This window comes from Hyperolius riggenbachi, chromosome 3 (assembly GCF_040937935.1).
Source record: "Hyperolius riggenbachi isolate aHypRig1 chromosome 3, aHypRig1.pri, whole genome shotgun sequence".
NCBI lineage: Eukaryota > Metazoa > Chordata > Amphibia > Anura > Hyperoliidae > Hyperolius > Hyperolius riggenbachi.
Genome location: NC_090648.1, coordinates 146,843,195 through 146,857,244, shown reverse-complemented (window position 1 = coordinate 146,857,244; position 14,050 = coordinate 146,843,195). Strand labels below are relative to the sequence as shown.

General features: G+C 46.6%; 1 protein-coding gene across 2 annotated transcripts in view; it reads left to right on the top strand.

Moving 5' to 3' along the window:
* Positions 1–12,967, top strand: part of PLEKHO2 (pleckstrin homology domain containing O2) — a 62,645-nt gene extending 49,678 nt beyond the window's left edge. For both annotated transcript variants that reach the window (XM_068275086.1, XM_068275085.1), the window contains exons 4-6: positions 218–322; positions 3,201–3,302; positions 11,305–12,967. In XM_068275086.1, the coding sequence (XP_068131187.1) occupies positions 218–322; positions 3,201–3,302; positions 11,305–12,558 (1,461 nt within the window). In that variant the 3' untranslated portion in view covers positions 12,559–12,967. The remainder of the gene's footprint in view (positions 1–217; positions 323–3,200; positions 3,303–11,304) is intronic.
* The last annotated feature ends 1,083 nt before the right edge of the window (positions 12,968–14,050 follow it).

The window sequence follows — 14,050 nt, the reverse complement described above, 5'->3', positions numbered from 1 at the left end:
AACAGATTATCTCACCTGACTGATAATGACACCATTAAGCCTGCACAATCAGGCCTGTTGCCAATAGCAGAGCAGAAAAAGGCCAATAGAGTGCAAACATAAACATTGCTGATTTTGGAAAATGCAGCATGACAATGCTTATGATAAATTCTTCCCACTGGTTCTCATTTCTCTTTCTCTTGTGCTTATATAGTAGATAATGGCATTGATGTTACAGGTGCAAGATGTTAAATTTCAAGCCAGGAATATAGAGGAGCGAGACGCGTGGATCCAGGCCTTGAATGAGGGGATTAACCGGGGCAAAAACAAAGTCCTTGATGAGGTATGGATTTATGGATTTACACTACACTGAAAGGAAAATGAAGGCCTGGTTTCAGCCCATTTTTTTTTCCTTTCTCTCTCTCTCTCTCTCTCTTCAATTTTATCAGTCTCTTAATCATTATTGTGCAGTTGAGTACATTCAGAGAAAAGGTTCCTAATCTTGGCCTACCAATTTTTCAGCATGTTTGAAATATGTATTCTCTTTGTGCTATTTTGTGCCAACCAATGAGGTTCAAGGCAAGCCTGGAAAATGATAAATGGATAATGATAACAAAAAAATATGATTACTGTGGATCCAAACAAGCAGTTTACAATTCAGATCATTTTACTACTTCGTCGTTTCTTTGTATTTCTAAATGATGCATCCCCTTTTGAATGACAATATTTACCATATGCCCGTTACTACAGGCAATATAACCTCATGTACCCCTTGGCATGGTGAATTCATCAAAGTGCATCATAATGAGGTATAAGTGTTTTCCTAATACTGTAATATACTTTTAACTAAAACCTGTACATATATGAATTATCAATTTGGAAAAGGCAGTATTGCTAGATTGTATTGACTGTGACAAGTACCTCATAAACCCACCTGGAGTACCCCATGAGGCGTGCATACTGCATAATGAGAACATGTGGTCTATAAATAAATGGCTGACAAATACAATTGTCTCACACTGAACCACATGACTTATGAAAGGAGAAGGGTCTGCTTCACGTGCTGTACTTCCTCTGTGCAGGCTGGAGAACATCTTCAAGGTGCGTGTGCGCTAAACTGTAGTCAGTTGTATTTTGCGGAAAACAAGAATGAAATGCAAAGGACTGCTGATACTCAGTTTAAATCTCTGTGAACTGTGCAAGCACCAGAGCCGGATTTAGGCCATGGCCTAGAGCACCACAGGAGCAAGGGCACCAAAGCAGCAGGCTAAACTGGTGTAGCATTTGCAAGCTTGCAAATGCTGCAATGCAGGGAGCGAGCGCCTGACTGCGGTACTCTGCTGCTGGCCGCCTGTGCAGCAGCCACCTTGCTCTCTGTGTACGTTTGCATTGTTGCTGGTGGCTATGGATTTGGAGATGGAAAGGAAAAGGAAGCTTCTGCACTGGAGACAAGCCGATAGGTGCTGAGGTGTGAAGGCGAGCTGGGGGGTGGGGTGTCATCAGGCTACCTATACCAGAGGGAAGGGGGATGGTTCATCTCGCTACCTATACTGAAGGGGGTGGCTGGTGACAGTGGCTTTGGGCGGTAAAGAGTACAAATCCGGCCCTGGCAAGCGCAGAACCTTCCCAGCCCCGGGAGTGTGATTAAAAGAGGTGTGTGAATGTGCCCATGCATGCGCAGAGGCCTGCAACCACAACTGTGGTCACCGATCTTACGAATCAGCTAGCGGTGCACTGGAGGGCAGCAGAACTGGAGGGACCACATAGACTGCTAAAGGCTGGAAGAAGCCCTAGGAAAGTAAAGATTAACTTTTACCTTTAAGCTCAGCTTACGCAAGATGTTAGAGATCTTTGATGAGTGTGTCAGGCAAGACTCTACAGGTCAGTGCAGGTGTCTCACAATATTATTTATCAGTCCTCCATGTTGGATCACTATACAACCAACACTTATATTCAATGCCTCCTGTTAACGCTTAATACCCACCACCACCACCGAGACAGCAGATGGATTGGGGAAAACATGGCAACAAACAATGCAAAGAACGATTGTTCCCCGATGCATCTTCTGCAATATCATACCACAGGAGCAAATGACAGGCGCGAACGCGACTTAGAACTATCGCGGTAATTACAGCAGGGGTCAATGGGGATCGGGACCACTATCCACAACGGGATCTGTCATGGCGGTCGTTCAAAATGAACATGTCAGGCTCGTCTGGATCCTGCTATTAGTCAGACTGTATGCTCATATGACTGACCTTATAACCCAGCCCTAACACCTGCACCAAAACTCCTACCTAACACACAACTACAAAACCCCACAGGTAGATGTAGCATACAATCTGGCAGACAGCAATCACCAAACACCACAATTAATGCAAACACAATATACCTAATATTCACCTGAGGCCTAAAAGCTGAGGCAGTCCAGATGAAAGCCAAGATAGCAGGCTGAGTAGATGCAGTTCAATCACTAAGCAATTGCATGGTCAAATCCTTAGCCGGTGTCAGTCCAGGCAGAGTTCATGGGAGTCTGTTAAACCAGCAGTGGTCGAGGCAGGCGGCAATCAGGGTAATCCAGGTACAAGCAGAGTCGGCAACAGGTAATCCAATAGAGAAAGGTGTTCAGGAACAGGCAGGAGTAGGCAACGGGTAATCCAATCTGGAACAAAGCTAGTCAAGAGACAGGCGAGATACAGGTAACCCTGCTGTGAGTGCAGTCTCAGCAACAAGCCCAGCATAGGCTATCACAGGTGAAAACTGAGGGCACTCACTTTAGTTTTATACAAGGACTAACCAATCAACACAAAGAGGAATCCAAAACAATCAATCCAGATGCAGCGTGTCAGCAAGTCAGCTGACATGCCATGTATGCATGTTGTCACTGTTTAGATATCTAAAAAGTCATTTTTAGGAGAAGGAGGATAGATACAATTGTTTTTCTCATCACTTTATTTTCACCTCGGATGTCCTTTAAGAATACCCTTGGTAACCAAGGTTGTTTTCCAAAAGCATAGATCAGCCACTAAGGTTAAGGTGCACCACAGAAAGGCTATACAGCAGCTCCCCTTCTGCTCTGTCTCCAATGTAGGGGTAACTTTACACTGTAACTATCAGAAAATGACTACAAAATATTCTTCAAGTAATTTCTCAGCCTATACAGATGCTGCACACTATGATTTACTCATTATTCACTGAGGGCCTTTTACTCTTTTGTGTAGGTGCAGATAGACACCAGCTGCTCTTTGGAACATGTGACCCGCGATAGAGTTAAAGTGGCGGCAGCAAAGAGAAGACCACCTACAAGGATCCACCTCAAAGAGGTTTGTGATAAAATTCTGAGGCCAAGCTGTCACTAATGCACCCCTGCTGTCACACTGTCACATGCTAGCTTCATAAAATAATTGGCGCCCCTCACCTTCACTATAGTAGTTATTATATGATCTATTTTTAATCTTGTAACGCACCCCTGTATCCCCCCAAAACAACTCACTCCTTCCTCCCAGCAATTGCATTCATGCAAAGGCCTTTGCAGTCATGCTTAAGGTGGCCACACACCATACAATTTTTTAAATATCTGTTCAATTTAAGAATTGTGATACATTTTTCTGACTGATTGTAACATTTCAAAAATATGACCAATGTACCACACGTATGTTCAATTTTTCCCCAATTATGATAAAAATGATTGGAAACTCTGACAAAATTGCTAGGGTGTGTATATTAATAAATTGACAATCCAACACACACCATACAATCTTTAGAAAGATTGAAGAAAAATATCTGGCATTCCAGATCGATTAAAATCGAAGAAAACAGGAAATCCGATCAGATTTTTCATTCGAATGAAAAAAAAGCTTTAGATTTTTTCGGGAGATCCGATCGTTTTTATCGAATTGCCGTAAAATCGGATCATTTTATTGTATCGTTTGTGTGGCCACCTTTAGTCAGCGCTAGTAGTTCTGTCCAATCAGCACTAAGTAGTAAGGTGGCCACACACGATACACTAAAATGATCCGATTTTACGGCAATTCGATAACTATGATCGGATCTCTCGAAAAAAACGAAAGCTTTTTCTTTCATTCGACTGAGAAATGCGATCGGGTTTTCCGTTTCTTTAGATTTTTATCGATCCGGAATGCTGGAAATTTTTCTAAAGATTGTATGTTGTATGACTGTCAATTTATTCATATACACACCCTAGCAATTTTCTCAGAGTTTCCAATCATTTTTATCATAATTGGTAAAAAATAGAACATAGGTGTTTTAAATGTTACAATCAGTCAGAAAAATTGATTGCAATTCTTAAATTGAACAGATATTTAAAAAATTGTATTGTGTGTGGCCACCTTTAGACTGTTCACTGCTGATGGGCTAGAACTAGTGGCCAATCAGAAGTCAGTGGTACTAGTTTGCTTTTCTGTTATATAAATTAGGGAGATACAAGCAAAACATTGACAAAAGGGTGAATAAGACTTGTGTGTAACAATTGTTCTACCGGTAAGGGCTGGTGCACACCGAGCGGCTTTTTGGGCGTTTTCAGATCCGCTTGCGGCTGCGGATCCGCTTGGTCAATGTTACTCAATGGGGTGGTGCACACCGGAGCAGGCGGCGTTTTGCAGAAACGAAAAATGCCTGGGTGAGGCATTTTTTGGATTTCGGATGCGTTTCTGCCTCAATGTTAAGTATAGGAAAAACGCAAACCGCTCTGAAAAACGCCTGTTCAGAGCGGTTTTGCAGGCGTTTTTGTTACAGAAGCTGTTCAGTAACAGCTTTACTGTAACAATATATGAAATCTACTATACTGAAAACCGCAGCAGCAATCCGCAAAACGCTAGCAAAACGCCATAGAAAAATAAAAAAAGCGTTTCAAAATCTGCTAGCATTTTGCGGATCTGCTAGCGGTTTTTGGTGTGCACCAGCCCTAAGAGTTAAACAACTAGGCACATTTTTGTAACAATTACACCTTAATGCCATTGCATGCTAGAATATTACCACACTAAACATAAAATAATTATGGTAAGTACATTGGTACTGGTATACACAATAAAAGCACTATATAGTATTACACGTGAACAATGCAGGGATAAAAAAAAAAAAAGAACAATACCTAACGAGCACAAAAATGATAGTGGAAATGCAAGCAAAAAAACCCAAACAAAAAAACAGTCCAATATTACAAGCAGAAAGAATCTCACACTGATAGAACTCACAATGCCTAGTGGAGTGGGCAAAGGATTATGTGTAAAATAACTGCTCCACAGAGTTCCAGAGGCAGAGAATTTGCTTAGTCCCCAGCATGTTTCTGCTGCTTTAATTGGTTGTATTTCCACCATTAACCACTTGTTTCATCTTCACATATTTTTCTTATGCATGCCAGTACCTGTGTTCTTTATTGTTTTATATTTATGTAGTAATATTCTAACATGTGTTGCCATAGAGATGTCCTGGTTAACATTATTTGGCTAGTTTTATGATAAATTAATTTTAAGTATAATAGCACACTTGTTATATATTTCACTATTCGATATTTAAGAGGTAAACACTGCTGCTTTTTCTATGAGGCTTGTAACACTGGTGAGCACGAAAAAGAGATACAACTTTTACTTTCCTTAAAGTGGATCCGAGATAAACTTTTACTCATTGCATATTTGTGTTCCTTTCATATAGTTTATAGGGCATTCCTCAAGCCAAATACTTTTTTTTTATGTTTTAATACTCTAAAGGTGGGTACAGACATCAGATAAAAGTCTTTGGAAAATGAAAGATCACAGACCAATTTTACCCCTTTCATGTAGTATGAGAGCATACCTGCACAGTCTATTCAATTGAGCTGAACTCCACATCAAATAAAAATCTTTGCAAGATGCTGTATACAAAGATGCTGTACACATGCAACAGATCAGTATCTGCAAAAGATCAGTTCCTGCAAAAGATCCGTTCCTGCAAAATGCATTCATAGTCTATGATATCTGCAGATCTCATACACACCTTGTTTAACCTCCTTGTCGGTAATGACGAGCTCAGCTCGTCCATTACTGCCAGAGGGCGCCGCTCTTGACAATTTTTTTTTAAAACACGCAGAAAGCACTTTGCTTGCTGCGTGTTTACATCGATTGCCGCCGCTACCCGCTACCCGCTGCGTTATAGGGTGCCCCCCCCCCCCCGAGACCCCATGCGCAGCCTGACCAATCAGTGCCAGGCAGCGCTGAGGGGTGGATCGGGACTCCCGATGACGTCATGACGTCGATGACGTCATCACGATCGTCGCCATGGCGATGGGGAAGCCCTAAAATGGGAAGACGCGGCGGCGATTGGAAGGGTGGTAGGGACGCCGCAGGGAGGGGGAAATCATGTAGCTAGCGCTAGGCTAGCTACATGATATAAAAAAATAAAAAACACAAAAAAATAGTGCTGCGCCGCCACCCTGGCGCATTTAACCACTTGAGGACCCACCCTTTACCCCCCCTTAAGGACCAGCGCTGTTGTAGCTGATCTGTGCTGGGTGGGCTCTGCAGCCCCCAGCACAGATCAGCGTGCAGGCAGAGCGACCAGATCGCCCCCCTTTTTTCCCCACTAGGGGGATGATGTGCTGGGGGGGTCTGATCGCTCCTGCCTGCCGGGTGTTGCGGGGGGGGGCAACTCAAAGCCCCCCTCCGCGGCGAAATCCTCCCCCTCCCTCTCCTACCTGGCCCCCCCTGGAGATCCGGGCTGCACAGGACGCTATCCGTCCTGTGCAGCCAGTGACGGGACGTCCCCTGTCACATGGCGGCGTTTCCCAGCCGCTGATTGGCCGGGGATCGCCGATCTGCCTTACGACGCTGCTGCGCAGCAGCGCCGTACAAATGTAAACAAAGCGGATTATTTCCGCTTGTGTTTACATTTAGCCTGCGAGCTGCCATCGGCGGCCCGCAGGCTATTCACGGAGCCCCCCGCCGGGAATTGACAGGAAGCAGCCGCTCGCACGAGCGGCTGCTTCCTGATTAATCAGCCTGCAGCTGGCGACGCAGTACTGCGTCGCTGTTCCTGCAGCTGCCACTTTGCCGACGCGCGTTATGAGTGCGCGGTCGGCAAGTGGTTAATAGAACGTCAGGGTGGTACAGACATTCATCTGCAGATCAGACAATCATCTGCAGATCCAAAGATCCATCCTGGAGGATCTGATCTGCAGATGATTGTCCGTTAACCACTTGAGGACCCACCCTTTACCCCCCCTTAAGGACCAGCGCTGTTTTAGCTGATCTGTGCTGGGTGGGCTCTGCAGCCCCCAGCACAGATCAGCGTGCAGGCAGAGCGACCAGATCGCCCCCCTTTTTCCCCACTAGGGGGATGATGTGCTGGGGGGGTCTGATCGCTCCTGCCTGCCGGGTGTTGCGGGGGGGGCACCTCAAAGCCCCCCTCCGCGGCAAAATCCTCCCCCTCCCTCTCCTACCTGGCCCCCCCTGGTAAGCCGGGCTGCACAGGACGCTATCCGTCCTGTGCAGCCAGTGACAGGCTGTCTCCTGTCACATGGCGGCGATCCCCGGCCGCTGATTGGCCGGGGATCGCCGATCTGCCTTACGGCGCTGCTGCGCAGCAGCGCCGTACAATGTAAACAAAGCGGATTATTTCCGCTTGTGTTTACATTTAGCCTGCGAGCCGCCATCGGCGGCCCGCAGGCTAATCACGGAGCCCCCCGCCGGGAATTGACAGGAAGCAGCCGCTCGCACGAGCGGCTGCTTCCTGATTAATCAGCCTGCAGCTGGCGACGCAATACTGCGTCGCTGGTCCTGCAGCTGCCACTTTGCCGACGCACGGTATAAGCGTGCGGTCGGCAAGTGGTTAAACAAGGTGTGTATGATGATCTGCAGATCTCATAGACTATGAATGCATTTTGCAGGAATGGATCTTTTGCAGGAACAGATCTTTTGCAGATACTGATCTCTTGATTGTGTACAGCATCTTTGTGTTCAGCATCTTGCAAAGATTTTTATCTGATGGGTCAGCTCAATAGATTAGACTGTGTAGGTATGTCTCTCATACTAGATGGAATGGGGTAAAATTGGTCTGTGATCTTTCATTTTCCAAAGACTTTTATCTGATGTGTGTACCCACCTTAATTCCCTATAAACTAAACAAGCCTCACACACAGCTTCTCCAGTGCTTTGGCACTTAGAGACCCATGTAGCAAGGGCTTATGGGAGCTCAGTATGAGGAGGAGGAGGAGGTGTTACTAGCCAGAGATTTCAGAGGTAGAGGGGAGGAGTGAGGAGGAGAGGGGAGTGAATTTTTCACAGGCTGAGGGCTGGAGATACAGATCAGTTTGCTTGTGTGTTATGAAGATAAGCAGAACATGGCTGCTCTCATTGTATCACAGGAAGAAATAATCATAAACTGTTGAAGCTGTTTGCAGCTAGATTTGCTGTGTAAACTATCTAAACTTTAGATAAGATATATAGACAAGTTACTTGTTATAGTTAGTTTTTCATCTTGGATCCGCTTTAATCATTGCTTCTGTGTTCAACCCCGTGTTTACCCAAGTGCCTGGTCCTGTGTCTCCCCTGTATTTACTTATGTGTCTGCCCCTATGTCTATCCTGTGTCTACCCTGTGACTACCCATGTGCCTGCCCCTGTGTCAACCCATGTGTCTGCCCCGTGTTTACCCAAGTGTCTACCCATGTGCTTACCCCTGTGTCTACCCCTGTGTCTGCCTCTGTGTCTACCCTGTGTCTACCTATGTGCCTGCCTCTGTGTCTACCCATGTGACTACCCATGTGCCTGCCCGTGTGTCTACCCCTGTGCCTGTCCCTGTGTCTACCCCTGTGTCTTCCCATGTGCCTGCCCCTGTATCTACACCTGTGTCTACCTATGTGCCTGCCTCTGTGTCTACCCATGTGACTACCCATGTGCCTGCCCGTGTGTCTACCCATGTGCCTGTCCCTGTGTCTACCCATGTGTCTTCCCATGTGCCTGCCCCTGTGTCTACCCCTGTGTCTACCCATGTGCCTGCCTCTGTGTCTACCCCTGTGTCTGCCCCTGTGTCTACCCATGTGCCTGCCCCTATGTCTACCCCTGTGTCTGCCCATGTGCCTGCCCCTGTATCTACCTCTGTGTCTACCCATGTGCCTGCCTCTGTGTCTACCCCTGTGTCTGCCCCTGTGTCTACCCATGTGCCTGCCCCTATGTCTACCCCTGTGTCTGCCCATGTGCCTGCCCCTGTATCTACCTCTGTGTCTACCCATGTGCCTGCCTCTGTGTCTACCCCTGTGTCTGCCCCTGTGTCTACCCATGTGCCTGCCCCTATGTCTACCCCTGTGTCTGCCCATGTGCCTGCCCCTGTATCTACCTCTGTGTCTACCCCTGTGTCTGCCCCTGTGTCTACCCATGTGCCTGTCCCTGTGTCTACCCCTGTGTCTTCCCATGTGCCTGCCCCTGTGTCTACCCCTGTGTCTACCCATGTGCCTGCCTCTGTGTCTACCCCTGTGTCTGCCCCTGTGTCTACCCATGTGCCTGCCCCTATGTCTACCCCTGTGTCTGCCCATGTGCCTGCCCCTGTATCTACCTCTGTGTCTACCCATGTGCCTGCCTCTGTGTCTACCCCTGTGTCTGCCCCTGTGTCTACCCATGTGCCTGCCCCTATGTCTACCCCTGTGTCTGCCCATGTGCCTGCCCCTGTATCTACCTCTGTGTCTACCCATGTGCCTGCCCCTGTGTCTACCCATGTGCCTGTCCCTGTGTCTACCCCTGTGTCTACCCATGTGCCTGTTCCTGTGTCTACCCATGTGCCTGTCCCTGTGTCTACCCATGTGCCTGTCCCTGTGTCTACCCCTGTGTCTACCCATGTGCCTGTTCCTGTGTCTACCCCTGTGTCTACCCATGTGCCTGCCCCTGTATCTACCCATGTGCCCGCCCCTGTGTCTACCCATGTGCCTGTCCCTGTGTCTACCCCTGTGTCTGCCCTGGGCTTACCCCTGTGTCTACCCATGTGCCTGCCCCTGTATTTACCCATGTGCTTGCCCCTGTGTCTACCCCTGTGTCTGCCCTGGGCTTACCCCTGTGTCTACCCATGTGCCTGCCCCTGTATCTACCCATGTGCCTGCCCCTGTGTCTACCCATGTGCCTGCCCCTGTGTCTACCCATGTGCCTGCACCTGTGTCTACCCATGTGCCTGCACCTGTGTCTACCCCTGTGTCTGCCCCTGTGTCTACCCCTGTGTCTGCCCTGTCCTTACCCCTGTATCTAGCAGTGGCTGGATGGTGTACTGGTTAAGGGCTCTGCCTCTGACACAGGAGACCTGGGTTCGAATCTCGGCTCTGCCTGTTCAGTAAGCCAGTAATTCAGTAAGGAGTTCATTGGGCAAGACTCCCTAACACTGCTACTGCCTACTGAGTGCGCTCTAGTGGCTGCCTCGCAAGCGCTTTGAGTCCGACAGGAGAAAGGCGCTATACAAATACTGCCATTATTATTATCTACCCATGTGCCTGCCCCTGTTTCTACCCATGTGCCTGCACCTGTGTCTACCCATGTTTCTGCCCCTGTGTCTACCCCTGTGTCTGCCCTGTGCTTACCCCTGTGTCTACCTATGTGCCTGCCCCTGTGTCTACCCCTGTGTCTGCCCCGTGTCTATTCATGTGTCTACCCATGTGCCTGCCCCTGTGTCTACCCTGTGCTTACCTCTGTGTCCACCCCGGTGTCTCCCCTGTGCTTACTCCTGTGTATACCCATGTGCCTGCCCCTGTGTCTACCCATGTGCCTGTCCCTGTGTCTATCCATGTGTCTGTCCCTGTGTCTATCCATGTGTCTCAGTATAACATAATTGTACCTTCTTAAAACAAAAGGTACAGTATTTGTGATTATTCAGGTTGGAGTGAGCATATGATGTCTCCCACAATGCATCCCTGCTTAATATGCAAATCATCCCTTTGTTGCCCTGATAGCTAAACACACCCCTAGAACCACTGGATTGCATTGATGGGTCAGCTTGTTAAAATTACAGAGTGAATATCTTTTGATTTAAGAAGGCAAAATTCTGTTTTGTATAGCATTTTAGTAAGGAGGATTTTTTATCCCTTTCATCCCCTTACACACTTCTAGGAGTTCTGGTTAACCATTACCTTGTTGGCAATCCATAACTCTAAGTGTAAGAACATGTGACCTGACTCAAGTCTGACTCCAAAGACTGCATGCTTATTCCAGCTGTGAGCAGGTCAGCCAGGCAATTAAAGTATTTTTAAAGCAAATAAAGATGTTGGCCTACATTCTCAACTCAGCTTCACTTTAATGAATAAAATCAGGTGCTATTCTTTTGATTTTCATTATGTTATTTTCTTAACTGTCTCCTTCAGGTGGCAGATGCAGCTGCTGATGACTCGTTAAGATTGGGCCTGGAGTCTTTAGACACTGGGATATTAACAGTAGTCTCTCCAATGCCAAAACCTAAGGCTGCAGAACCAGAACCTCAGAAGGAACCTGTAAAGATACCTATGCCACCCATAAAGCCAAACAATCCTCAAACTCTGGAGACTCCTATTCCTGATACAAAAGATGGTGAAGCCCAGGTACCTGAAGCACCATCTCCTCCTTCAAAAAGCCTTAAAGAAAGTCTTTATGCTCGAGAGAAGCTTTTGTCTGAAAGTGAACAGACAAACACGGATGAGAAGTCAGTACTCAAAGCAATCAAAAGCGAGAGCAAGGAAAATCTAAGTGATGTGGTGAATTCTCCTCCCAAACCTCCCCCGAAAATCCTGTCAGACAAAATGAAAATTAAATGGGTTGGTTCAGCCTCAGATCTGGACGAGAAAGAGAACATTACATCACATGAGAGAGGAAGCAAAGAGAACCTGATACATTTTGAATCAGATGAGCTTGAAGCTCCATCAAGTTCACCTCTGGGAGTATTATCAGGAGACTTAAGAACAAAAGAGACAAACAACAGCTTGAGTAGCCTACAAGATGGCAGCAGGAGGTCATCAGAAAATCTGAATGAAAAGGCTTCAAGTAAAGAAGACCTTCAAGAGCGATCTGAAAGTGTCTGCAAAAATATTGAGGATGAAGCACACCATGAGTTGGATGACTCATTGACAAACAGTGTTCAAGATGAACTCCCTGAAAAAACAGTCATACCCACGAGTCATGAGAAGGTGGCCCCATGCGTAAAATATAAAAAGAAAAATGTCCACATAAAAAAACAAATGCATCAAACTGATATGAAAGCAAAGTCCTCCTCCATGGGAGACCTTTTATCTCCAACTAGCCTGGTCAATGAAAATGCAAGGGACAAGGACGGTGCTATATCACATCTAACGCAAGAAGACCATTTAGAACGGGTAGAGATGAAACTGGCACACGGAAAGGAGAAAACAAAGGCTCTTTTAAACCAGGTTTTGATGGGCCAGTTTGGAAAGACTGCTGAGGATAATGGAATAGACTCTAATGCAGAACAAATTCTTAATGAGTTAATGACTCAACTTCAAGAAGCTTCAGATGTTCTCCAGGTGATAAAGGAGCCCAGGAGTGGTACAAGCACGCCAGAGGCAAAGACTGAAAAGCAGAAGCAGAAGGAACTCTTGGCCATGCAAAGGAGAAGCGTTCCATTTTAGTAAATGTTTACAAACTGTAAATAGCTGAAGATAATATACAATACAAATTGCTTTAGCACTTTACCCTTACATTTTAATTTTCCGCTTGAGGGCCAGTTGGCACATGTTCCTGTCAATGCAATATCTGTGCAGTAATGAATAATATATTTTGAAATGTACAATGAAAAGTTTTGAACACATTACAGGACTTTACCACAGAAGACCATTCTAACAATTAAATCTTGAAAGAAGTATTCATATAGATTCACCTTCAGGCTTATTTATTCCCAGTTATACATATCTGGTTAGAAAAGTTGAATTGGTTCCTTATTGGTTCCTTTGTGTTACTGTAATCTGCACATTGCTCATTGGTTTGCCTTGTTATATAAGCCCATTAGCAATAAAGATGTCATTTTTATGTAAACAGCAATGTAAAGTCCTGATTAACTAGATAAGGACTGCGCTAATTGAAATCTATGCCCTGTTTTGATGGCTATACACTGACGCTGCGCATTCTCGCCGCTTTTGTCGCTCCCGACAATCTCGCCGCTGGCTCCCCGCTGCAGCTCGCTCGCTCTGCCGTCTCTATATCGGCAGAGCCCTGTGAGCGGGTCAGGAGTCGATTTTATTGGCTCCTGACCCTGTCTATCAAAGTAAACAGCTCCCATTGGCTTACAATGATAGGCAGGGTCAGGAGACAATGAAAGCGGCTCCTGACCGGCTCACAGGAACTCTGCCGTCATAGAGACAGCAGAGTGGGTGGCTGAGCTTCCCGGTGTGTGGCGTGGGCGGCGATTCGTCGTTATGCCGCCGTTTCTTGCACCAGCGGTCTCTGGTCCTTAAGGGGGCAGAGACTATTGCTACTTAAGTGGTTAACAAACAATTACTGAAAAATATTAGGCTATATATATTGGGATGGATGGTAGAAGCAGGGCCGGATTTCTGCAAAGGCAACAAAGGCTTGGGTCTTGGGCAGTTGCAGCCCAAGTGGTGGATGAACATGAGAGGGGCTGCAACATATGAAAGAGGATGCTGAAAGTGGGGTGCAACACATGAAAAAGGGAAAAAGATGCTCCAGGAAGCTGTTCATGAGAGGGGCTGCATACATCAGGGGAGGACTGGCCAGGGGGGAAGGGGGGAGATTTCCCCCCAGGCTGCCTCTCATTTAATGATTTAGGGCTGGCACTGTGCCTGGTGAATTCAGGTTTTTGTATAAGGCAATGTGAAACACTAGGCTGAATGAGGGAAATAAACGCCCAATTACAGAGCAATTGCAGGGCGGGCAAGATAGTAAATATACACAGCATAAGACAGAGCAGAGGCTTGCCTGCAGGGTCCGTGGGAAAAAATCTGTCTGGTCTCTCACCATTGTTAACTGCATGTGCACAGCTACATAAGATATTGTCTAGGTTGAAAAGTTTTCGACAGTCCCTAGACTCCGGAAGGGCTGCTTGCAGACAGTCCCTAGACTCCAGAAGGGCTGCTTGCAGGACTTGTGTAAGAGATAGAAACC